This window comes from Elephantulus edwardii, unplaced genomic scaffold, assembly GCF_000299155.1.
Source record: "Elephantulus edwardii isolate Elephantulus edwardi_28Jun2011 unplaced genomic scaffold, EleEdw1.0 scaffold00007, whole genome shotgun sequence".
Taxonomy (NCBI): Eukaryota; Metazoa; Chordata; class Mammalia; order Macroscelidea; family Macroscelididae; genus Elephantulus; species Elephantulus edwardii.
This window is the reverse complement of record NW_006399757.1, coordinates 35545401-35572893: the sequence shown is the minus strand read 5'-3', so window position 1 is coordinate 35572893 and position 27493 is coordinate 35545401. Positions and strand designations below refer to the sequence as shown.

General features: G+C 37.1%; 1 protein-coding gene across 1 annotated transcript in view; it reads right to left on the bottom strand.

Moving 5' to 3' along the window:
* Window positions 1–5489: 5489 nt before the first annotated feature.
* TNKS2 (tankyrase, TRF1-interacting ankyrin-related ADP-ribose polymerase 2) overlaps window positions 5490–27493 on the bottom strand; it is a 65227-nt gene continuing 43223 nt past the window's right edge. The window contains exons 19-27 of the mRNA XM_006880332.1: window positions 25696–25948; window positions 24221–24303; window positions 22987–23107; window positions 20941–21038; window positions 19253–19327; window positions 13915–14020; window positions 11513–11699; window positions 6493–6649; window positions 5490–5731 (exon numbers count right to left, since the gene is read on the bottom strand). Of these exons, the coding sequence (XP_006880394.1) occupies window positions 5669–5731; window positions 6493–6649; window positions 11513–11699; window positions 13915–14020; window positions 19253–19327; window positions 20941–21038; window positions 22987–23107; window positions 24221–24303; window positions 25696–25948 (1143 nt within the window). The 3' untranslated portion in view covers window positions 5490–5668. The remainder of the gene's footprint in view (window positions 5732–6492; window positions 6650–11512; window positions 11700–13914; window positions 14021–19252; window positions 19328–20940; window positions 21039–22986; window positions 23108–24220; window positions 24304–25695; window positions 25949–27493) is intronic.

Here is a 27493-nt window from a genome sequence, read left to right as displayed (position 1 = left end):
CCATTATCTTTGTCCAGGGAGCACTCTGGCTGCCCCTTCTTCAAGACAGATCTGTTTGTTCTTTTGGGCAGTCCATAGGATTAATCCGTATTCTTCTCCAACACATTTCAAAGGCATCCATTATTCTTCTGTCATCCTATTCACTATTCAGCCTGAATCAGACATACTTTAGTCCTCAAACTGACATCATTGCTCCTCAACAATTTTGAGAAGTCTCTGACTACAGACTTTCCCAGTGCAATGTCTCCTGACTGCTGGTATCAAGTGTACTGACTAGATTCCTGTTCATGTTGTTGTTGTTATGTGCCGTTGAGTCACTTGTGACTCATAGTGACCCTATGTACAACAGCCCTAAACTCTGCTCTGTCCTGTGCCAATCGCACTGTCTCTGACACTCCCATCCAAATTATCCCAGTCACTGAATCAATCCACCTCATAGAGGGCCTTCCTTCCCCTCCTGTGCCGTCCCTCCACCCTCCCAAGCATGATGTCCCTCTCCAAGGACCGGTCTCTCCTCACAACATGTCCAAAGTATGTTAGACGGAGCCTCAGAATCCTTGCCTCCAAGGAGCCACCTGGTTTAACCCTTTCCAGGACAAATCTGTTTGTTTTCCTAGCAGTCTATGGTATTCTCAATACTCTTCTCCAGCACCACACCTCAAACGCATCAATTCTCCTTCTATCCTCCTTGGTCATTATCCAACTCTGATGCATACCAAGTGATTGTGAAGACCATGGCCTGTATCAGACGCACTTTAGTCTCCAAAGAGACACCATTGCTCTTCAGCACTTTGGAGAGGTCCCTAACAGCAGACTTTCCCATGGAAATGCGCCTTTTAATTTCCTGGCTGCTGGTGCCAAGACTGTTGACTGTGGAGCCAAGCAAACTAAAGCTGTGTATAATCTCAATCTCTTCACCATCCATCCTGATGCTGCCAATTGGTCCAGTGGTGAGAGTTTTAGTCTTCTTGACATTGAGCCTCAATCCATATTGAAGGCTGCAGTCCTTGACCCTCTACAGCAGGTACTTCAGGTCCTCTTCATTTTCAGCAAGCAGGGTTCTGTCATCTGCATAACGCAGATTGTTGATAAATCGTCCACCAATCTTGACCCCACATTTCTCCTCATAGAGCCCAGCCTCCCGGATAATCTGTTCTGCATATAGGTTGAAAAGGTATGGAGGTAGGATGTATCCCTGGCGTACACCCTTCCCAATTTTGAACCATGCAGTGTTCCCTTGCTCTGTTCTGACGACTGCCTCCTGGTCCAAGCATAGGTTTCACATTAGAACGATCAAGTGTTCTGGGATTCCCATTCCTCTGAGTCAGCCGTATTTTGTTATGATCCACACAGTCAAATTCGTTGCCTGATTCCAATTCTACTTTGTCTTTTAAAAAAGTGTTATCTTTTCTAATAATTTTTGTATTTTCTTTTATCAGCTAATGATTTTAATAGAATCCAACTCTCACTAACCCTCCATCAGGTTTCTGAGGGTGTCAATCTTTATGGGAGGAGACTGCCCATTTTGAATGACCAATCTTTTAGTCAGCATTACATTCCTTTGTTCTCCCGATGGTCTTACTGTCTAAGAGTTGAATCTCAGGAGCGTTTTGTTCTAGGTTCAAATGGTGACTAAAGGGCCATAGTCTTTGGGGTTCTCTCATTCTCTAGCAGGCCAATAAACCTAGACTTTTTGAGTTTTGTTCCATATTTCCCCCAACTGTATCCAAGGTCTTCTACAGTGATTCTTTTTGAAAGGTAGTATTCTACTTTCGTCTTTTAAAAAATATCTTTCCCCACAGTTTTTATACTTTCTTTTACCAGCTAATGATTTTAAACATTTATTTTGTAGTTATTTTAGAAGGGTTACTAATTCTCCAAGATTGTGCCCACTGTTTTGAACTCTAGTACACGGTACGGTTGTTTGACCATGAGCTCACTTCAATGGCATTTATTTTTTGAAGGGACATGATGCAGCTTGAGTTATGAGTGTGTTTACCTTTCTCAACCAGCTTACCATATTGCCTGTACATTTATTTCTGTCATTTCCAAAATGACAAACTAATACATTTTAAATTCTGAGTGCATTAGATTTCATTTTAACAGAGATCAGTGATCAAAAAAATCTTGCAGATTTCACATTATATTGAGTTCCCATGACAAGTAGGAAACACAAGCCACAGTCCTGGAGTAGAAATAATCCCAAACCAGGACTTAGTGGCACACATGGAAAATAATTTGATTCTCTCAATAACTTTTAAGTGTTAGGTATTGTAAAACTAAAAAGGTTATGTGAATTAATTCAGGGGTGAAATAGCTGGTGAAGGACAGAGCAAAAATTCCTATCTAGATTAATATGACACTAGAATCCAATTATTTACTCACCTTTAAAAATTAATGCATTAAAAAAATTAGGATATAGCAGCTGTGTCCACTGGAAAACAAAACAGATACTGTTTCTGTACTTTACACACTAGTATTTCTGTAAAATAAATTAAGACTATACTTCTGAGTAGCATTTCTCTACTGCATATTTGCAGGTCAGTTCAGGGGCCTATAAAATCAGTATGTATGAGGATGATGGATGATGACTGTGGGACAGAGAAAAACACTTCTGCTAATGGTGGGCTTACAGTGAGGAAGAACTTTCTAAGAAGAGGCTTTTAGGTACAGTATACCTCAAGTAGAAAGCATTACATAAAAGGGTGGTGGAGGAAGGGAAGGAAAAGCCAGCAGACAGACCATTATAGTGTAACTTAGTAGATACTGTCAGTTTCCAATGCAAGCACAGGTATCACTGCTGGCCTTCTCTGTCATACGGGATGTCATGACAAGACAGAAGGAAGAAACACAGCCATATAAAGCTAAGAATTTTATTTGTATGTTTTCTTTCCTCATTGCTCTGGGATAAGACTATCATATTACACACTGGCAAGCGTGTCCAGGACGGCAAATATCTTAATGAAAGCAGAAAATTAACATGGACATAGCTTGTTGGTTTCTAAGATACTTGTATTACTATGTTTTAAGAGCAATATATACACCACTGACTCAGGTTTGAGAACTTATCAATAATTTAAAAAAATATGACAGAGGAAAAAAATATATTTCTCTTTATAAATTATGAAGAGTGTGTTTTCAGGAGTGTGCTCTCAAGGTTTACCAAAGGTGATGTTGGAGTGGTCATGACGACAATGTCTTGGGTAAAAAGAGACAAAACGATCTCACAGCTACTTTCACTTTAAAGCATCTGAGCAGATATGGCTGCAATATTTGAGTAATTCAAACTTTAACACTTTATTGAAAAGGATATTGTTTTCCTGAAATTATGGTTTATTGTTCTCTTAATCCATTTTCTCAAAGACCATTCAACACATTTACACTACTCCAGTAAATTACCATGCTACCCAGAATAACAAGTGAACAATTTATTAGGAATTAAATGAGGGTATGGAATGTGATACAATACAAGCGAGACACGCAAGATGGGCATACACACACACAAAGTTAAGTCTCACTTAAAAAAAAAATCACAAGACCAAAACAAAACAATTCCATCATTACAAAGTAAGATATTCCATGCAAAATACTAAAAAACCCCCCAAAACATCCCAAATCCCCAGCAAACAAAAAGCTATTTGAAAATATTGCCATGCTAACGTATTAACCATAATATCATCATTCATGGAAAAAGAACACACTAATTAAGCAATGATTGACTGGCTGAAACAACACAAACAGCAATTTCATAAAGGTACAGATCACAATGATTTTACAGAAGCAATTCCAGAATCACTCATAGGGTGAGTAATATGGGTTACATGTTGAGATAAAGCATGTAAATATAAATCCTATTAACTCATCTCATTATCTATTACTTATAAAATCTGAGAGCTTTCAGAGCCTGAAAAATTATATAAAATTTGGCATACTCCATTTGTTTTCTGAGAAATTATTTTAGAATCGTATTTGTAATTATTACAGAATTGTATAAAAGCACTTCAAGGTCAGGTTTTGACGTCTTAAATAGCGATCACAATCTGTATAATAAAAACCAACTTCGGATACACATTTAGCAGATTAATTCTTATTCAGAACAAGAAACATGATTTTCTAGCACTCTATGTACAAGTTACCACAAAAGGCAAGTCAATTTAAAGACTGAATGTAAAACATAAATGAACCAGTACAGAGTGAGGTGAAGGGGAATGCCCTAATTTATAGTTTTGTAAAAATCCTTCTGTGGCTTTTTAGGGACTTGGGTTAACAAACAAAATAGACTTCCAAGCTGTAACACCAAACACTTTCACATACTTTCTTAAAAAAACCAGTTTTACTTCAGGAAACAGGAATGGCGTTTTATGGGACAGCACTCCCCTCCATAGCTGCCAAATTGAACACAAGCCCATCACTACACGGTACGCAAACCGAAAGCAGAGTCCTACTTGGAACAGCACAAAGCGGGGCAATGTAAGAGCAGGAAGCACCAGTCTCACTTCCTCAGCCTGTGTAGGAGGCCACGAGAGGACCAGGTAGCCTACCTTTTTGCTTCTGAACGGAATTTACCTGTGATGTAAGAATTGGCTTTAAATATAAAAGGAAACATTTCAACTACCCACTCTCATTTGCTATGTTCTCCCACCCTTCCTCTATTTCCTTAGATTTAAGGTAAATAGAAGAGACTGGGAAATTATCCAGGACCACCCTTCCTACCACTTAAATGGAATTTCCTATTTAATACTTCATGAAAAGAATTCTGTAATTACACAGTGGAAGGAGTTAGCCTCTTGAAAATGTAGGTGCACCTGCTCTGATCTGTACATAACAACAATAGAAAATATTTTTAATGTAAAATTTTCCAGCACTGAGGTCAGTTAAGAGGCTTTTTGGCAAGAGGGACATGTCACAGGTTAGAGTCTTTGGAATGTGTATTTTATATATAAAAAGGTGTCACAAATTAAATCCCCGTATATTTATTAATGAAAAAAGTTCTTAAATAGGAGATTTCTAATGAGAGATAAATGCTTCCAAGAGCAAATTATATCTGAAAACTTGGACTTTCTCAGCTAAGTTTCTGCAAACAATTCAACACAGCTTCTGGAATCAAATGTAAGGATCACTCACTCAATCATGATGACGCAGGATGAAGTACGGATGAGCAATACATATGAAAACTTTTTGTAAATGGCTGCATTTCTAAAACAGATTTATATTACAAAGCAATGTAAATAAATATTGGGCTAGTACAAAAGCTCTTATTTACAGTTTTACAAATGAAACTGTATTCAGTGTAAATGCTGTGTTTTAAAGAACACAGGACTGTATTAGGAAAATGAGTCCTGTTGAGGGCATTACAGTTTCTGTTAAACTCGATGCATATCGTAGAAAAGGTTCAAGTTAACGCTGCTTATAATTTAGCACAGACAAACCCAGTTTAACCTGGAATGGCATCTGTTAAAGTGCTGAAAAACAGGAAATATCTAGAAACACTGTACATTATTAAAGCTTTATCAAGTCAGAATGTTAAAACTTCTTTCACATTTTTTATCCTTTTGCCGCAGGCGTGTAGACAAGGATATTTCCCCCCCAAGCAGAAGAGTAAAACTTTTGAAATCACCAGTTGCTTATGATTCTCGGTTCAGTGGAGTTAGCTTCCCAAAACAACTACTCATCCATCAACCATACCTTCAGGCCTCATAATCTGGTATGTGATTAAATATTCAGGATAAGCCTGAAAGAGAAAGAGCAATTAAAACACTGATAAACAGATTTTTCCCCCTCGAAGATGATTTTCCATAAGGATTTCCAATCTTTAGGGAAAGGTTCTAAACTGCTGCTGTGGATCAGTCACTGAGGAGCATTTTCTAAGACAACAAATCTGGGATGAGTACTCAGCATGTGTTTTTAAGAACTGAAGTTATTCTGATACAGAAGCCTTTGTACAAAATGGTCAGTGAGTGTATGAGAGGCTAACTATTAAAAAGAGAACTCTAGTTAACTAACTGTATTTTACATAAATTAAAAAAGAACTAATACAAAAGACAAAATTAAATAAGGTCTACACAATAGGTGGCCTACTGGTAAGCTACACTGCAATCCCAAAAGCAAACTGTTCAAATCTGCAAGCTGCTCCTACGGAGAAGGATGGGCAATTTCCTCCCATGTGATTAAACTGCCTCTGAAAATTGCCGGAGGGTCAGCTCTAGAAAGGTTCTGACTCTGTAGCACAAATAACATACAACAGCTGTTGTAACATATTAAATTCAGTAGTCTTTTCCTGATTTTGAGGCTTTTAATAGAATGTTCTTGGTTTTATAATGAAATATTTAAGGACACGTCCCCTCCTCTACATAGTAAGGGCCAGCAAAATGTTGAACATTAAGAAAACTGGAGGAGTTAAGAAAAAGACCCTGTAAGGCAGCATGCCTTGTCAACTTAAGTGAACAGCTAAGAAGTACGGCTTGAAAGCATTTTTTAAGATAACAAAATTACCTGTTCGCCTCGGTAAATAACATATTCGGCCAAAGCGAGGCCATTAACACTGGGCCGACCAGTGACAGAGTGATGACCAGGAGGAGAATGTGCCATTTTCATGGCGCTAAACTGCAGGAAAGATTTTCCCAAGGTAACACGGCAGAAGAGCAGTTGCCTAAAATATGGAAAAGAACATCCTGATGACAAAGTGAGGCTTGCATTTTCTATTTATGTACACTGCATAAGCATTTAGAGGCATTTTAAGTTAATAAAGTCAGTCATAAACGTCATAAAATGATTTTTTTAAGATAATTTTATCCTTAAAAGAATTCAGTAAGAATTCCTTATCGCCTAAGTTTCTAAACGCATTTTAAATTCATAAACACTTAAGGGTTGTTTTTAATAATTTCACCCTTAAAATAATTCTCTAAGAATTAATAATTCCTTGTATTGAAAAAATCTGCCAACTTAATTAACCCTCATTTTAATTGTAAGACTGGAAAACTCGGGGTGCGGGGGAAGACTGTACACCAATGAAATAATTTTTCTTTTACTTTTCAAAGAGAGGAGCGAACTGGGGAGGAGGGGTGGGCAGGGAGAAAAATGCAACAATGAATGAATGGAAATCTAAAATCTCTGTAAATGTTTATTAAAATTTAAACATTTTTTTTAAAGACTGGAAAACTCGATCTTGTTTATATTTTAGCAAAAGTCCTTATCAAAGTGCTAAGTGGGAGGGACCTGGTTTAAAGAGCTTCAATGAGGTGGTCTGACAAGCTGGAGAGTCATTAAACCCAGCCCAGGTGATTCCATCTTCAAAATATATTTCAAACCCATCCACTTCTTTTATTTTCTACTGTGACCCTTAAATTTGAATCACTCCACATTTTCACATGTAGCTCTAACAATGGTTTCCAAAATAGTCTTCCTGTTTCCACTGGAATTCTCATTCAGACAACCAGTGATTTTAAAAGAAACAGAAATCAGCTCATGCCCCTCCCTATTTTAGAGGCTCTACAATGTATTCAGAATAAAATATGAATTTCTTCCAACTTTTTTTACTTCTTTACACTCACTTTATTCATTATGATTTAGGTACATGATTTTTTTTTTCCTCACCACAGGAGTCACACTGCCTTTAGCATGGCCTTTCCCATCTGGAACGATTACCTATCCTCACCACTCTTAAACTTGCTATGAGTTATAGGGCAAATTGATGGCACAGAACACGCACCCCACCTTTTTTTCCTAGGTTAAAACACCATTTATTATGTCATAGTTGTTGTGGGTCGGAGATCAGACAATAGGTTAGCTATGCTGTTATGACTAATAGTTTGTCACTAATTGCAATCAGATGTAGCGTGGAGCTGCAGTCACCTGAAATTTGAGAGGTCTCAGCTCTCTACAGTCTAGACTTGTCTTTCAGGCTGCTCACCACTCAGTCACTGGCCTGACTCCCAGAGTGAGTGATCCGAGAGAGGGAAGCCACAATGTCATTCATGATCCAGGTTCAGAAGTAGCATCCCATCACTTTCTCCATATTCTATTGGTCACATGGACCAGAGCTGTGGAAGGGGACTACATAAGGGTGTGAATATCAGGAGGCAACGATCACAGGGAGGTGACATCTTGGAGGCTGATATTCACAGTAAATGAGGGGACAAGCCTTTTTTTTTGAATGCTAATCAACTGACAAGCTTCACTGCACCAGAGCTCTTAACATCTATTATAGAATGAGAGTTTTGATGGTTGGGACAGGAAAACCTACACTTAGAAATCAAAAAAGCACAAAAAATCTAGTATTTTAAAATGATTATCTTAGTTATCTACTGCTACTCTAACAGAGAAACCCAAAATAGACGGCATTAGTCTAATAGTTAATGAACAGACCCATATTGTTCCCATTCCCAAAAAAGGTGATTCAGCAGGGTGTGCAAATATCATAAATAATATCACATGCAAGTGAAATTCTGCTGAAGACTGTTCAAAAATGGCTGGAACAGCATATCCACAGGGAACTGTCAAAAACTGCAGCTGCAATCAGAAAGGCTGTGCCATGAGGAATATCATTACTGATGTCATACAGACCTTGTCTTAGTGAGGTTAAACTCTCTCACCTTCCCTAGAATATTTTAAAACAAATTATACCTTCTCCAAATAACCAATAACCTTTGAAGCAGTCATCAATGAAATTTCTCCCTTTTGCAATCACTCTAATAATGTGATTCATTGTTTGGGTTTTTTTCTCTTTCATACCCTTGCTCTTTGTTTCTCTTTTCTTCACCATAGTAGAATTCACAATTCACCACCCCTTTTCAACAGGATCACTACTACCACTTATTGTCCAGCAGATGTTCTCCTTCACCACAGAGAAGAACCCAGAATTCCAAGTATGACTTACTGACTGGCTTTCCTTACTCTAAAGATCTTTTAGGACCACTAGTAGTTTTTAGTTAATGATACTGAACCTCCTCCACTTAAAACCACATTTCTTTCTGTTCATCTTATCATTAGTAATATGTACAACAAATGTCAGCATATAATTTGCTGACATTAGAATTCTCAGATGTTTCGTCATTAATGTTCAAAGACTAGGTTTTTTCTTTTTTATTTTAGAAAAAAGATGTATTCAACTTATGTCAGAAATGATTTCTGACAGAAGTGTCAAGATAGAACTCTGTTTAAATCAGGGACTACCTGGCACTTTCTTACTACTTAATCTCTTTTCGAAGAGAAGAACAGTAGATTTTGGAAGAACTACTGGTTGTTCTGTTCTCCAAATTAAAAAAACCTACATGCTTTTTATTCTCAGCAAATCTTTTGGATGTCTTCTTGGCATTTCAAACAGATTTTCTCCTATACGCACAATCAAACCCTTGATAATTTAGAGTACTCAAAACTCATTGCTGTAGAGTCAGAATCAGCTCACAGCTGTTCCGCCAGCAGGTTCTGGAAGCTATAAATTGCATGGCAGGAGACTGCCTATCTTTCTCCCTCAGAGCAGAACTGCCAGAGAAGTGACTTTGTGTGAGCAGCATGACTTCTTATGGACTACACCACCAATTATCTCCAGAAAACCATGCATTCTGCCCCAAAAATAGTAAAGGGAAAGTATCAGCCATGTTGCTCATTAATATTTATCACATTATTTAAGGAGTTCTGGCAGCTGAGTGGTAAGGAACTATGCTGCCAATCCAAAAGTATGACGTTTGAATCCACTACCTGCTCGGCAAGAGATTGTGCGATGTACAGCCTCTGAAAAATACCAACAGGATCAGCTATGGATTACTTCCAAATTGATGGTACACAGCACTCCATGAAATATATGACAAGTACAATCTGTAGTGTTCAAGTTAGATAATTATGGGAAACAGTAAGACTCCCTACCAGTTTGGGATGTAAAATGGTATTGGGCTTGGAGGGCAAGCCCAGGAAGGCCACTGTGTAACACATAAGTCTAAATTGAGAGTGAGAGAGAGGGAGAGGGAGAGAGAGAAATAACCACCACAACCAAATGAAAACCAAAACTAGAGAATTCTTTTTCTCTCCAAGGCTACACTTCTTAATCTTGGCAGTTGGGAATTTTAAATATCTTAACGTTCAGACGATACCCTGGACCAATTAGAGAGAGTGTGTGCACTTATTTTTTTTAAAAAACAAAAAAACAAAAAAGCTTCCATGCAACTCCAGTGTGTAGTCAAGTTTGACAGCTACTATTCTGGGCCTTTTAGTGGACAAGCTTCATTACAACTCCTAGGGAAACTGGTAAACATTAAAGTCCTAAGGCCCCATCCAGACTTGCTACTCAGTTAGAAACTTGGGAAGTATATGGAAAACCATGTTTTAACAAGAAGTTTCTGATAACCTATGTTGCAGATTCTTCTAAGTAATGTTCTAACTGTAGAATAAATCTCAGTACTTAAATGTTCACTAATTTTTCAAATGGCATGTAAATAATTTTGAGTATTTTTAACAATGGAGTTAGAGTAGTTATAAAATCATTCCTTGATAATTTTGTGTTCTCTAAAGAGATGATTTTTTTTATGAATGCTTTTTTAATTGCATTTTTTTTTTGGTGTGCCCAAATTTATTGAAAATATTACAGCACAGCAAACAGACTCAAACGGCTCCATGTGGTGTTTTGAAATTCATCCCAACTGTGGGCTGAGTGACCTGGAGGTTGGACAGACTGCCAAAGTCCAAGAGTTTCAGCATTTCCTTAGTATCAGGATCTACTTCAATGATCTCCTGATCCAGGGCTGAAACCTCTGGTACATAATTATCTCTCCTTTCTCTCTTCTCCTCCTCCTGATGGAGATGCCTCTCACAGGCCCTCTCTGAATCCGCTTCATCAGATGTGTGACACAGCCTGCTATCTTGTTCTGGAGTTTCTTGCTGGGAATAATGGCGATTTCCTCGCACACGCGCTTGTTCGTGTGGAAGTTATTACCCAGGCGCGTGTAGTATTTCTCAATGATGACCTGGGCCGCCTTCTTCACGGTTTTGGTGTGAACGCGGCCCATGTTGGCGGGTCCTTGGTGAAAGAGCTAATTGCAATTCTTACAGTGATAATACATCACACTGGAAGATCTCTCAGGTACTACCATACTGATTAGACTCATTGTGGCTTGAGGATATAGGTAACTAATGCCTTTTAACATTTGAATATCTGATTTTTCAAGAGTCCACAATCTTATAATATTAAAAGGCTATAATAAAATCTTTCATGATCAATTATTATTTTTCTATTCAATATTCTTGAAGACACCAGGTGTCTTAATGATTAAATAGGTCAAAGTGCTTAGAACTGTGCTTAGCTCACAAGGATCAGTCACTACACATTAGCTAATATTTTAACTGGCTGGAGAACCAAAGCAACCTTAATTATCAAGCCTGAATTCCTAGAGTTTTTTGTTTTTTTTTTTCAATTTTTTTTATTCCTAGAGTTTTAAAAGATAATGCCTTACCTAGAAGATTTCTCAAACATTTAACCGATTCTTAACTGATTCTTACCCAAATGAATCAGAACATTTCTTACCTGTGGCAAATGTAACAAGACCTGTCTTTGTGAACTGGGCACCCAGTACCTCCTCCAATGCCATATACATACTGATTGCTTTTGGAAGAGTTTTCAGCAAAATAAATTCCAGCTCCAAACATTCCACCTATGTAGGCATGCCTTTCATCAAAGCCTTTATGAATGATTGCGTTCACAAAGGGAGATCCTAAAACATACATAGTGAGTTACAGAAATTTAAAATTTACCTTACAAGAAAATCTAATAAAAGCCTTTTAGGAGTTAAATTTTTAAGCATACATACTTCTACTGCAACGCAAAAACCAAAAACAAGGATAACAAGTTAATTGTGAGCCAGTTAATTAATTTTAGAATAAAGGAGACCATCCATTAGTATTTCTAACAGTATAGAAATTTAACTAGAAAAACAACTGATGACATATTAGGGCTATCACATTTCAGACTCTAAATCTAGAACCAAGAGTATCTAATTCACTTTATACAGCAAGGCTGACTGCAATGAGGTTTTCTCACTGCAACCATGCTTCTCAATGATGCTTCTCATGGCATACTTTTAATATTTCTCTTCTCTACTATTCCACTACTTCTCTGCCTTTCATTACCTGTTGTACCAGATTTCACCTACAAGTGTGTGCTCTCCTCTACTTCCTACATATCAACTTCTTTTTCTTCCTTCCCTGCATGTGTGCCAAGAAATGAAGCTTAACCAAAAAGAAGGTACTGAACTTGGGAACCAGGTCAGGCTGTGCAGTGAGGATGGTCAAGTCAAAATATGGCAGCTCATTTATGAAAATCAGTGCCTCAGGTCACAAAAGGACAAAACTCAAACCAAATCAACTGAAAACCAAACAACAAGCCCCCCAAAGAATGTCAATTTATAGAATTAATGATGAATAGACTAATATGATTTGTATTGGAAACAGCCACATCACTCATCGTAGCTACCAAGCTAATATATAATTAGTGTGTATTATATGCCTACCATGCTCTGTGTCAGGAGATTATCAAGATTCTAAACATTTAGAATCAGGAGTATCATGAAGCTATTTCATATACATTTATTTTGCTATAACCATTTTTTTCAGGAGATTGTAATAGTTAAAAGCTTTGTTTTGCAGAAATCTGTATGGGTGTGTGTATGTCATTAACTTGATTCCTCTTCACAGTGACGCTACTGTACAAAACAGAAATGACCCACAGGATTTTCCAAGCTCCTGTCTTTATGGGAACACATTACCAAGGTCTGTCTTTTATCCTGTGGATTAGTAAACAGCCCCATATTGTGATTAGCGCAGTTGAACATCTGAGCTGATTATGACTCACAGTGACTGTCCATCACGTCCTGAGGCTGTCCATCTTTACAAGGGAGCTCCTGTAGCCTAGTGGGTAATAAGTTGCACTGACAACCCAAAGAGAGGTGGTTTGAACCCACCAGCTGTTCCATGGGAAAAAAATGATGGGCAATCGCCTCCCAAATCTCTGAAAACCCACTGCAGGGTAAGCCATGAGTCAGTTCCTCAATGGCACACAACAAAAAGAACAAATCCATGATGCCCAATTTTTTCACAAGGAACAATAGGTAAATGGATTCAAATGCCTGACCTTGCGGATCCATATTATGCACTAGGCCACCAGAGCTCCTTACATTAATCTTTTTTTATTATTTTGTGTGTGTGTATCATCAATTCAGATCTGACTGGTTTAGGAGGAGATTGTTCTGTTCCTCCTCCAGCAGAGCATCTGGTGTATTCGAACCACATACCTCTGGGACTGCAGTGTAGCTTCTTGCCACTAGGCCACCAGAGCTCCCTTACATTCATCTTTGTACATAAATTACAAAGACCAAACAACACTGGCTAGATTGTAAAGCAAAAAAATCAGAATATTTAAAAAATTATGCATTCTGGTGCTTCTCATTCAACAAAAGTGATCAGAAACTTCCACAAGTTGGGTGACAGTTCTTGTAACAACAGGGTTAACGTGTGTGGTTTTAGAAAAATTTTGAGTGAAAGTTTACAAATCACATTGGTTTTTCACACAGTTATCACAGACATCAAACAGGCTTTTGACACTTAGAATCACAATCAGAATAGGAGGCATAAACTCTCCTGAGATCTTATTATTTAATGGCCTACCTAAAAGTAAAACATATCACTTTTCAGAATGATCCTAATAAGCAAAATCTACTGTATTTTTTTAAAAAAGGGGGAGAACCTCGATAATAAACAATCTTATTTTATATTTTATTCATTATAAGACAAATTCAAAAGAAGCTGAAGATGTAAAGATTGATATGAAATTATTAAGATTTAAAACATGATACCATGAATAGACAGACTTGTTATTATTCCTTATTTGGTAGAAAAGCTATGCTAATTTGGCAAAGGGCAGCAGAGTCTCACCATGAAACAGCATCCGCTCATTTGCATGGTTATGGTTTTCTTCAGAAACCTCTTTTCTCCTGTGAGTATATCGTTCCCATAGCTTCTTGTTACAAACCTTCTGAATCTGTAAAAAAATATAAACCAAAGACAAGCTTTAGGTCTTAACATTACCTACTTGTTCATTTAACTGAAAGACAGAATGTATATTTAATAGGAAGAGGGGCCAAACGTTTTTAGGAAATGTGTTTCTTACAGAAAACAAAAATAATTTGTTCCAGTCATAAAGATGGTAATATAGCTAGGTTACAGAAATAAAAATCTTCAAAGGAAAGAAAGTTGCAGACATCCATTACTGAAGGTCATGAATGTTAATATTTGATTAACATGATTTCTATTTTCATTCATCTGAAACTATTTCTGAAAAAAAAACAAAAACAAAAAACCAAAAAAAAACCCCCAAAACAAAAAAACAAAAACAAACAAAACCAAAAAAACCCCAAACCCCCCCCCAAAAAAAAACAAAAAGTATTTCTGAAACATCTCTAAGTCAGACATGCTGAGTTTTGTATACACGCCTTCAGAAAAAGAAGCTTCTTCCACTTTTTTTCTGGTTCAAAATGTCAACTTAATTGGTTTTTAATTCCAAAGTATTCGAAACAGCCAGACTAAAATCTCTATGTTGTTGTGTGGATTGTCCGGTGGGTTTTCGGAGACAGTAAACCGCAGGGGAGGAGAACGCCCATCCTTCTGCTATGAAGCAGCTGGTGGATTCAAACACAGTACCTTTGGGATTGCTTACCACTGCTGTTATTCTTACTACTAGACCACCAAATATAACACTCCTCTTTTCCCTCCCACCTACTGTTCCCTACAAATATCTCTAATTCCTAAAATTTTGCTTGAAGATTATTTAAAGATAGAATCTGGTCCTATTAGGAGCGTATCTGGCATCTAAATCCACAACCTTTGTGCTGCCTCTTAGCTGCTTTAAAGTTGATACAGCCCCCTGCTGGTCCCCTAGAGGACATGTGAGAGCAGGTAGCTTCAATTTTGCTTCAAAACAACTTAAAATACAGTTACCGATATTATCAGAGACTATGGGCACTATAAGAGATTTCATTTACACACAAAGAACAAAAACAATTATTTTTATTACTAAAAAATTTAATAAAATATTGTATTAAAACATGCTTTGTGATAAGAAAATAGTCTCTCAAATTCAACTACTAAATACTTTGAAAAACAAATACATAGCTTCTCTCTTAACAAAATACCATATATTTCTTACTATATGTGGACATCACTGAAATTTGTCAATAACTCTGTTTTATTAAAAATGGTTTATGTACACATACACCAGGGCACTCTGGTGCCACGTGTCTCTGTTTATAGGAGTTGTGTTGCTAATCCAAAGGTGGCACTTCTCTAGTAGTTCAATTATACCAGTGGCTCCATGGGCTAAAGACAGGCAATCTTCTCCCATGCGGTTTTACAGTATATCTATCTATCTATCCACACACACACACACGGCACATAAATTAATATATCACATATAAAAATACATATTATAGGTACACATGAATGGAAATAATTTTTTAAAATTTTTATTTTATAATGGGTTGCTTGCAAAGTTTGTATACATCATGTTTCATACTTTCATTCATCCTGTGTTTCACGCAATCATTACCATTTATTATATTTTATAAAATTAATCATCACTAAACTATGCTCACCATTACACTATCTTTCCAGATCCCCATCAGAATAAAAATCTTAAGATGTCTAATGACACACTATTAGTAAACTAAAAAAACAAAACAAAACAAAAAACCCACCACAACAACCCCAAACCCACCCCCACCCCCCCCCAACCCCACCCCCACCCAAAACAACCCAAACCACAACAACCCCAAACCCACAACAAAACTTTCCCAATACAAAAAACAAAGCCCACAATACCCCAAACTCACTGCCATTGAGCTGGTTCCAACTCCTAGTTACTATCCATCAGGTTTCCAAGGCTGTAAATCTTAATAGGAGGAGACTGTGTATCTTTTTGAGAAGCTGCTGGTAGATTTGAACCACTGGGGACATGTGGTCTTCTGGAGAGCAGTGCAACACACTATGATCTACACTACTAGAACTCATTCATATTATGTCTTATTATGTTAGAAGCTAATAAAATATCCCTTTACCAGAATGTGTGCTCATTTAAAAATGTCTGATTCCTGTGCTTAGTCTAAACAGTCACATATGATCATTATATCTATAGAATGACCACAGCAAAGACAATAGCTTTAGTATTCCATAAACCCTCAAGTGATCGCTAATAGTCTTACAGTCTTGTTGTAAAGTGCTATGAAGTTGGAACTGACTCAGCGGACACTCTTGAGGTTCCCAGAGGCTGTAAATCACACTGGAGTAACTTGCTCATCTTTCTCCTGTGGAACAGCTGGTGGATACAAACCACCCGCCTTTGAACTAGAAGCACAACTCCTTATGATAGATATAAGATCAGATACTATTCACTTTTAGGTTTAAACTGTATGTATCAGAAGGACATTTTCATTCTTATACAATTATTAAGAATGTTACTGTGAATTAAGTTTATCTTTCAATATGACTTTCCTAATTAGAGTTTGACTTTGCCATAAAGATATGCGGGAAGATACAAATGGAGTGTGTTGGCCTACCCACAAGGGGATTAGCTAGTTTCACCAACCCATAAGGGTTAGTCTCACCATTAAATTGAGCAATCCAGAAGGAGGTGAATGAGACCTCCCTATCATCAGCACAGAGAAGAAACCTCACAGCCAAGAAAAGAGCAAGCAAGGGGGCCTACAGGACCAACAGTCAGAGCAGCCATAGCAGAGAACATGAGCTCAGACCTTGGGACAGCTACATCACTGGAACTGGAGCTAAGGAGCCTTTCCTCAAGTTTGCAGGGCAACTGGGAATGGGGCTGGGGCTGGGAATGGGCAATATTGGCAAGACTGAGAACCTTGTAACATTGGCGTAAAGCCTTGAGGCTCAAGGCTGAGGTGCCTTTCAGCGTATTTAGAGAGCCAGGAGCCATCCTGACTGTATTATTCTACTAACCTGGATTATATAATCTTCTGACCTCCCCAACATGGTTCTGTGAGCCATCATATTGGATTTTGGGTCCAGTAAAGCAGTAAGATTGGTGATGAAACAAGTATAAAAAGAAAAGAGTATAGGTGGCATGTCTGACCTTAGGGGAACTGGTTTTGTGTTAATGATGTTGTTGACAAGGACAGTTCCCCTTTGTGAAGTCGGTAAAGGTCAGACATAGGCATCCCCACATGGCCCTTGCTTTTTTACAGTATCAATAGAGTTAATTAAAAAATCATTACTTCTCAAGTACAGTATGTAGTTTTGAGTACTCAAGAAAAACTAAAGTTGGGGGAAAAGTCCTAAGAAAAGTTTTTGTAATAATGGAGGTGATAGGAGTTTTACATAATGACGTTAAAATATTTTAAAAAGACTGTTTCTGGAAAAGAAGAAAGTACACAGGGAATCTATATATATAAACTCCCAGAAAGCTTGAGAGTCACTCTAAGGACACGTACAAAGTGCCAGGACTAGCTCAGAATCTTTCACGAGCCACAAAAAAATTTGACTGTCTTAAATAATAGACCTAAATTTAAAAACAAAACAAAACAAAACACCAAAACAACCACCCTTAAATAAAGCTTAAATAAAAGACCTAAGCCTACAAGATTTAGCACACTCCAAGATAAAGCAAAATCTTTAGACAGGAATATGTTCAACAAGGGCTAGATTACTGGCTATTTTATTTTTTTATTATTAGCTACCCAGGCTAGGTTTAGAAGGGGTTGTGGTACTAGGGATATTGTAGCTGACGTTAGATGGATCTTAGCTGAAAGCAGGGAATACCAGAAGAATGTCTATCTGTGTTTCACTGATTATGCAAAGGCGTTTGACTGTGTGGATCATAACAAACTGTGGCTGACTCTGAGAAGAATGGGAATCCCAGATCGTTCTAATGTGAAACATATACTTGGACCAGGAGGCAGTCGTCAGAACAGAGCAAGGGAACACTGCATGGTTCAAAATTGGTAAGGGCGTACACCAGGGATGCATCCTATCTCCATACCTTTTCAACCTATATGCAGAACAGATTATCTGAGAGGCTGGGCTCTATGAGGAGAAGTGTGGCGTCAGGATTGGTGGAAGATCTATTAACAATCTGCGTTATGCAGATGACACAACCCTGCTTGCTGAAACTGAGGAGGACCTCATGCACTTGTTGCAGAGGGTCAAGGACTGCAGCCTTCAGTATGGACTGAGGCTCAATGTCAAGAAGACAAAGATTCTTAACACTGGACCAACTGGTAGCATCAGGACGGATGGCGAAGAGATTGAGATTGTTCACAGCTTCAGTTTGCTCGGCTCCACAGTCAACACTCTTGGCACCAGCAGCCAGGAAATAAAAAAACGTATCGCGATGGGAAAGTCTGCGGTTAGGGACCTCTCTAAAGTACTCAACAGCAACAGTGTCTCTCTGGAGACTAAGGTGCGCCTGACACAGGCCACGGTCTTTGCAATCACTTGTTATGCAACAGAGAATTGGACAATGACTAGAGATGATAGAAGGAGAATTGATGCCTTTGAGCTGTGCTGGAGAAGAGTACTGAATGTACCATGGACTGCCAAGAAAACAAACAGATCCATCCTGGAGAGGGTTAAACCAGGCTAGTCCTTGGAGGCAAGGATTCTGGGGCTTCACCTGACATACTTTGGACATGTTGTAAGGAGAGACAGGTCCTTGGAGAGGGACATCATGCTGGGTAGGGTGGAGGGACAGTGCAGGAAAGGAAGACCCTCCATGAGGTGGATTGATACAGTGACTGGGGTAATCGGGATGGGTGTATCAGAGGCTATGCGGCTGGCACAGGATAGAGCAGGGTTTAGGGCTGTTGTACATAGGGTCGCTATGAGTCACAAACGACTTGACGGCACATAACAACAACAACAACAACAACAGGGATTTTGAGACTTAACCTTCCCAGAATATTTCCCCAAAACATCCCCTGATGAAATGTCAATTTAAAAACTCCCCACAGCAAACTACGTCACTGCTGTTGAGCTGGAAGCACCACATGACCTTCTAGCAGTTTTCTGAGGTTATAAATCACGCAGGAAGAGACTGTCCGTCTTTCCCCCATAGACCCCTGAGTAGATTTGCTGCCAGCGAGGAGTGGCCTCTGCGTTAGCTGTGCTATTTCTCTACAAGCTATGCTACCAGAGGTCCCTCAAAAACCAGTTGCTTTTGGTTCTGTTTCAGCAAACTTTGTTCTCACTGACTTAATACCTTGAGAATATTGTATCTGTTGAAGATCCCGCCTGCGTGGCCTCCGTCCCTGTGCTCACGGACTGTACTTTGCATCTGATGGAAAAATTATTTCAAATATATGTGGATTAGTTTTTTATTTTCTGACTTGAGCAATCTTTCTTGACTTAGCTGATTTGGTTTTAAGAACACAAAACACACCTTAACATGTCTGTTTTTTTAAAAAACACGAGTTCTATAATTTCTTGTGTATTATTTTCAAGAGATCATAAAAACATAAAAACAGTATTTATAGGTTAAAATTATGCAAACTAAAGGAAGAAAAGAAACATGTTAAAGAGCAAAACAAAAGGATTTGATTGTTACTATTTATTACACTCTAATAAAGTACAATTTTATTTTATTTAGAGGGATAGTATCTTGAGTTGAGAAGCAAGTCTCTTCGGTTTTTGTGTTCAACTCATTTATATGTCAAGGAAGGAGGACACTAATCAAGTATTTTATTCTGTGTTAAGAAAGCTGGAGAAAAAATGCTCCTAAATAAGTAAAACAAACATGTTCTGGTCTCATGTAAGATGCAAAGCTTTGCTTTTATGGAAAGAGGGAATACAAAACAACCATGAGATATCATCTCATCCCACTAAGATAAGCAAGGTTTGACAGAAGATCAAACAACAAATGCTGGTGAGGTTGTAGAGAAATTGGAACCCTTATGCACTTGTGGTGGGAGCGTAAAATGGTACAACCACTATGGAAGGCAGTGTGGCATTTTCTCAAAAAGCTGCATAGAAATACCAATTGACCCAGCAATTCCTCTACCGGGAATATATTCTAAAGAAACCGTAACTGCCACCCAAGCAGATAAATGCACATCCATGGTTCATTGTGGCTTTGTTTACAACAGCGTTCACAAAAAGCTGGAAACAACCCAAGTGCCCATCAACAAACAAATGGATAGAGAAGCTGTGGTATATTCACACAATGGAATACTTATGTTGCACTGAAAAACAAGGAACTCATGAAATACTATACAAAATGGGTGACCCTGGAGGACATTATGCTGAGTGAAATATCTCAGTCACAAAGGGACAAATACTGCATAATGTCACTGTTACAAAATAGGACATTGGGGTGAGGGAGAATCTAAGAAAAGAGGGTTCAAATAATGTATACCTCATTGAAACAGATGAGAGAGAGAAAACTGAAAGGAATATATGACTAGGTATTATTTTCATGACAAGAATCTAGAATGAGAGCTTCATGGAAGAGTAGACTTGGGGGCGAAAGGGGGAACTGTATAATGATGAAAGGTGGTTTTTTTCAAAGAGAAAAACCAACTGGGGGGAGGGGTGGGCAGGGAGGAAAATGTGCAACAATGAATGAATGTAAATCCAAAGTATAAGCGTCATTAAAATTAAGAAAAAAAAAAAAAAAGGAAATAATAGCATTTTCTTTCAAATGGCAGCAATATGTGTTAACTATTAACCAAGTGTGTTAACTGTACCATGAACCAAGTTACTGGAATCAAGGTTCACAAGGCGAAAGTACCTTTAATGCCACTTTGAAGGTTCAGGTAAAAAAAAAAGAGAGATAAAAACCCTATTAAATTAAATCTGAAAATATCCAGGAAATTTTGCAACTAAACCAGTAATACGTAACAATACAGACTGTTAATCTATTTTTATAATTATTTAAGATTTATAATATACCTCTTCCTCCACAGACTGAAATTCTTTATCATCAGGAGACAGATCTATGAGAATTGTTCCACTACCAGAGGTGTTCAGAGTTAGGTATGGGTTAAGACCTAGGAGAGATAATTTGAAGGTAAAAAAAAATTAACACCGATCAAAAATAATCACCTAATTTATCTGTTATTTACCATTTTACCATTAAGTTTTAAATATTTTTTATTTTGGAATAATTTAGAGAAGCAGAAAAGGCTGAATGATAGTATCTAGGGTTCTGATACAGCCTTCATCTATTTTATATAATTACATTTATCAAAACTTACTAAATAAATTAGTTATTACTTAGATCACACTAGTTTTTCTACCATATACTTTAATTATAAAAGTGAACAGTGCTCAGGTATTTTGTTCATAGGGTCACTATCAGTCATCTACAACTCGCCGGCACTTAACAACAATAACAATGACAACACAGAAAGAGCTACGTTGGCCTAGTGGACAGAAAGTTATGCTACCAAGCCCAGTAGTATAAAGATTGTGACAAATGTTTGACTAAGATATTTGTGGCTTTCTACAAGGAAAATTTTACTATTCCTGTACAATCAACATAAGTAATTTATTGATTTGAATTCAGTACAGTTCTCTGAATTGAATGAGAGCTCAGACTGTTAAGTCAGTAAAATGAGGAGGTTACTGGAAGATTATCACCACTGGTTCCATACTGCAAATTAAGTGTAATAGAAATAAGGAATCCTAGCATCAAATGAAGATGAGGAAAATGTTAACTCTTTATTTAGGAAACTGACTGAGATGCTTAAATTGGATAGTCATTCTGTCTCTTGACTATCTTTCTCTTTCAAGTAGGAATGAATGTTCCCAACCAAGAGAAGGTGGATGTATCAATCAGTGACTACTGTATTAGAGGTGGTGCCATGGAGAAACTTCTGCTACTTAAAGGTAAGCAATTTTGTTTCTGAGCTTTTCCAAGCAGTCTTCATTGTGCCAGCCAGTATATTATGTTAATATCCAAGCACAACAAGTGTCCTAAATGACACTCTATATCTACTGTAATTGGTATTTATTTAGTCTGCATTATATCTCAGTAGAAACATAAATCTAAGAAGCTTTTCCCTTTAAGTGTTTATATGTATACTAACATTACAGGGAGTCATGAGTTTCCCCTTTTTCTCCATCTTATAAAAGTTGCCATCCATCCTAGAAATAACTAATCTATCTCATTTTATTTATTTGTATATCAAATTTAGAACTTTTCCTGGCAAAGCAAATAAAGAACATCTACCTTTAACTGATCTTATTCTTAAAAAAAAAAAAAAAGGCTTAAAAAATTCCTTAGCTTGAATCCCCAAATCCTGAGAGAAGCTCTTACTTCTTCATCAAAAGGCAGATCTTATCCTAATTAGACTACATTCTTTCCTGAAAAATGCTTTCATTTGTTCTAATGAAAGATTTTCTTCAATTCTAGGGTAAACCACTTGTGTGCTTGGTTTGAAAAGAAAAGTTAGAATGTATTCTGTCACCTCAAATAACAACTTTTTTACCCTGGACCTTGTATATGCATAGTGAATGCATTACTTACTATCTGTTGAATGACTGCATCTTCCTTAAGCACCAATACTTAAGAGAAATAAAAATCATGCAACTTTGTCTAACCTCAATTACAATATAATGATTTTCCTGTATTTTTATTCCCATTTTAGCTATGTATTTATTGTATTATTTTATGTGCTAGCCTGAACAACTAATAATTATTACCTACTACCATAAGAAATGGTATATATACATTTCAGATCATTTAGAATTATAAAATTTTAGATAGAGCTAGATTGGAGAAATGATCTCACCAAACTTTTTTTGGGAGCTAAAGCAATAATGGCTAAAAATTTTACCTAGGATCAGAATTACTTTGGCCCAGGAAGTTGAACTGTTCCCCAAATCAGTACTCTTCTCATTAGAATGACCCTCTGATCTACATATTCTTTTAATGATTAAGGGTTGCTTTTACACAAACTATTGAAGTGATGACAATTATTTCAAGTAAAATACCTTGCTGTCCAGAGATAAGTCTTTCAACTCCTTTAATAAGTTTGTGTCTATGTCCATAGGCATTGATTCCAATCTCCTTCAGCTCCTTGTGTCCCATCTCAACTAATACATCCAAGGTGATCTTACAAAAGAGGATGAAACAGTTTAAACACATATGAGACATTCATAAACTATATTCCCAAATTACATTTGGTCCATACATTTATGTCAAATTGTTTTGAATAGCTTAAAAGAGAAAAACAAAGTAGTTAACCAAAAAGGCAAAGTCGGAGACCAATAAACAGAAGGTTGAATCATGATACATCAAACTATTATTATTATTATTTTCATCTATTACTAGAGTCTAGTAAAATTCAACTGCAAAACAAAAAAGCACATCCAAAGTAATGACGTTCATATGGACTATTTTTGTTGGAAATGTACCTTCTTTGCCATCATCATTCTGTATGTACCCTGTATATGATGCTTTCAACAGATCCTTCAGAGTCCTGACTGCTCTAAGTGCCATTCCTGTATAGTTACTCAAATACATTTATCTCAAGTAAGAATTTTACACTATGTGAAACTGAAACCATCCTTTAAAATTCTACTTGACTTACATATTTTCCTTGTTTTTCTAACTAGTCCAGTTCAGAAATTTTTCTCTGAAATTTTTAAAAGGTATTAAAAATTTTTTTTTCAATTCTTCATATATTCTTATTCTAGTTCTGTAACTAAAGCTAATGCTCCAGAGAAATTCAAGTTCATAACATATTTTTTGAAACACACACAATTATGACAGAATACTCTGAATTAACTGGACTAGAAAAACTAAGCTACATAGTTGGCATGTATCTCCTGACAGCAGCAAGGGAAGCGTCAGGCTTAGAGAGGGTAATGACTGACATAGAAGAACTGAACAAACAGAGCTCAAAGGTAACATAAAAGACTGAATAAGCTGAACTCTGCATTCAGGAAAGCAATTTTACCACCACCACCACCGGAAAGAAAAAAAATTATGTGCTAATAAACTGAATGGAAATTCTAGATCAAGTTAAATTAAAAGACTTATTTCCCTGAAAATCACTGCCCCCAGTAGTCTGAATGGTGTAGGGTATATTAAAACTAACAGACCAAAACCACAAAGAGCCATTCAGATGACTCTGACTCACAGCAATCTGATATGCATTTTCTCACTCTCCCTAAGTTGAAGATCTATAAAAGACAAATTAAGCAATACTATTCACCTACTTACCTGTTCTCTCTCAAAAATATCCATCAGGTGTTCAAGTCCAAGATTCCTTACAAACTGAGTTATGCTAAAATCTACTCCTGGAACTGGGAAAATAAAGAAATCCAAAACAAACAAAATTTCACATCAGAATAATGTTATGTCAACACTGCAACAATAAACTTTCATGACTGCACTATATATAGAATCTATATTATATACTACAGATAATAATGTAGGCCAACACTATAAAATTTCATGATTGTATAATATAAAAGCAAACCAAACCCACTGTGTCTATCCTGACCCATAATAATCTGATAGAACTGTCCTGTGGGGTTTCCAAACCAGTAAATCCCAACAGAAGCCTAGCTTTCTCCCTCAGAGTAGATAATGAGTTTGAACCACCAATCTTCTAGTTAGCAGTCTAAGGCTTTACTGACTGTACTACCAGGGCTCCTTATAAGAGATGAAGGAAATCATTAACAGCTATTGTATTAAGCTCAGTAGAACACATGACATCAAATACTGCAAAGAGAAGGCTATACTATTTCAACATCAGGGAGCTCTAGCTCTGGTGGTCTAGTGGCAAGAAGCTGCACTGCAATCCAGATGCTCTGCTGGAAGAAGAGGCACAATCTTCTTCTGTATCAGTCAGATTTGACTCAATGGTAAACAACAAGAGAGGAAAAAAAGGATGGGAAATTCCCAGGTTAAAGAGAAAACTTTTAAAGTTATAATTAGTGTCCCAGGATTTAAGCTATTTCACAAAAAAGTTCACAAAAACAAAACTGTGTTAAGGTCACATAGGGCAAGGTGTATTTAGGTAAAAAGAGAGACTAGGGTTATTGACATTGCAAGTATGTGCATTTCTTTCTCCCATTTTAAAAACAACACAACTGGAAGGCTGCCTACTTTGACAAAATGTGTTACAGAACTCGATAATAGCACACTGAGAGAGAGAAATAAAAAACCCTAAAACTGTTCAATCAAAAAGGGGCCCTACTTGCAGACTGGTTAAAGTGCTTGGCTGCTAATCAAAAAGTCACTAGTTTGAATCCACCAGCTAGTTAGTGGGGAAAAAAAGACAAAGGAAAGATGACAGTCTGTGTCTGTAAAGACTTACAGCCTAGGAAACCCGATGGGCATTTCTACCCCACCTTTTAGGGTCACAGGAGTTAGAATATACTCACAAGCCATGGGTTTAGTTTTCTGGTTTTGATTCAACCAAAATTACTTTTCAATCTCAAAAAAGTATGTATATAATAAAAAGTATGTATTTAATAGATTTGCATCCTAGGACTCGTCAACTTCTAGCCTGGTAGAAAAAAGTTCTTTTTTAAAAAAAAAATTCTTTAGAAATTCTACTATTAAGAAAATAGTAAGAGGTTGTAACTTTTATGTTACATTAATTTGATAAAAGTATTTGATGTTTATGCCAAAGGAGAAGTAGAGGGCAATAGCACCTGTTTAAAAAGTTATTTTTGCAAATGTCTCACCCTCCTTTTTCTCCAAACTGGAAGTACTGTCTGTTCCACCTGAACTAACTACTGAAGAGAGTTCAGAAAAACTCCCAGATAAATTGTCGAGACTGCTGGCTGCAGAAAGGCTTGATGGGCTGGATGGACCAGAAGACAGAGAATCTGCGGAGGCTCCTGGGCTTCTCACGCCATTGAGCACTTGTGGTTTGTAACATGAAGGCAGAGCAGAAGGAGGCATGGCTGCCGTGAGGAGAGCACTGACATCATCTGCCTAGGGTACATATCAGAAAGAAAGAGAGAGAAAAGGGTGAAGTCTGGCATAAGGAACTCTTTTACACTCAACAGAAGGTATTTTTAAAATATCATGAAAACAACAGGAGTTACACACAATCTATTCCATAAAAATTACTACTTTCAAAATGAAACAAATCAGTTGATATTCAGCTAATTATAAAGTGTAATGCGGAACTTCTTTAACCCTGAAAATAGATTACATAAACAATCACACACACACACAAAAAATTAAGACTTAACATCTACCATTATTACTCTGAAAGCTGAAATTTAACCTACACAAAACTAACAAACAGTATGATGTTGGTTTTTCTTAGAAAATATTCAAGATCCTGTTAATCAAATCTGTTTACTAAAAGTTCTAAAATTTACTGGTATATTAATTCTTTTAATTAGTGACATACACATTTTTTTTCAAAATGTTCAATTAACATGCAACAAGATGGAAATCCACACCTCTTTTAATTGTTAGCTATTTATACTGCCTATTCTAATCCTTACTGGTTTTCTTTCTCCCAGTCTGAGGACTCCCATGACACTCAGCATTTGCTTATCTAATTTATTTGTAATAAAGTATCATTTATTGGGTATATTAGAAATAGCACACCAAGGACTTAACTTGCATTTTAAGTATTTCTCTTATTAAGCATATATATTTGATTCCTACATAAGACATATCTATATCTATGTATATAATTAGAGGCTTAGAGGTCAGGTAGTTTGCAAATTTGCACAAGTGGTAAAGCTGGATCTCTAAACCAAGTCTGTTTGACTCAAAAGCCCACACATGTTCTCTAGAGCACTTTGTTTCATGGCAAATTGTATCCAGTGTACACAGTGAATTTCAGAAGTTCACTTCATAGTCAGCTGTTTGGGATGAGAAAGCTTTTCCTGAGGAAATAATGTTGCAAATATGGTTAGGTTATCAATCTGCTAAGAAAAATAGAATTAACTCCAACACAGCAGAATGAAGTCAACTTCTCACAGTGATTTGAAACAACAGAATCTCTCAGTAGAAAGCAGTCTGCAGAAAAGACTTCTCTTTCTTCTCAACTTAGAAAGAACTTCTCCCTTTCCCTCCACTGCTCTGGTCAACATTCTCAATAACTGTGGCAAGAAAGAGGCACTTCTGTTCCAATGGCCAAAGCAGAGGTGGAAGCCATACTGGAGCCTCCTACATAAGTTCTTGTGGGAAGAGAAGAAAAGAAAGAGCTCTACAGAAAACTGGAGTAACAGGTTTATGTTACAAACAGTTCTAGCAGAGTAAGCAACCAACAACTTTCAGGATAAGACAGTGTGCAGTCGTACTCCGAAGACAATGTTCCTAGCTGGCAAAACTCATCAAAGACTTGTGGTCAGCATTCTTCTGGACTGTGTGCACTGTAACAGCACCTAACTTGGCCTGTGCCAGTTTTGTTTCCCCAACTATTACTAGCGATTACATGGTTTCTTTTTTCTTATTTCCAAAATACTCAGTATATAACTTACTGTTACTGCTATAATTTACATATTATCTTTTAAA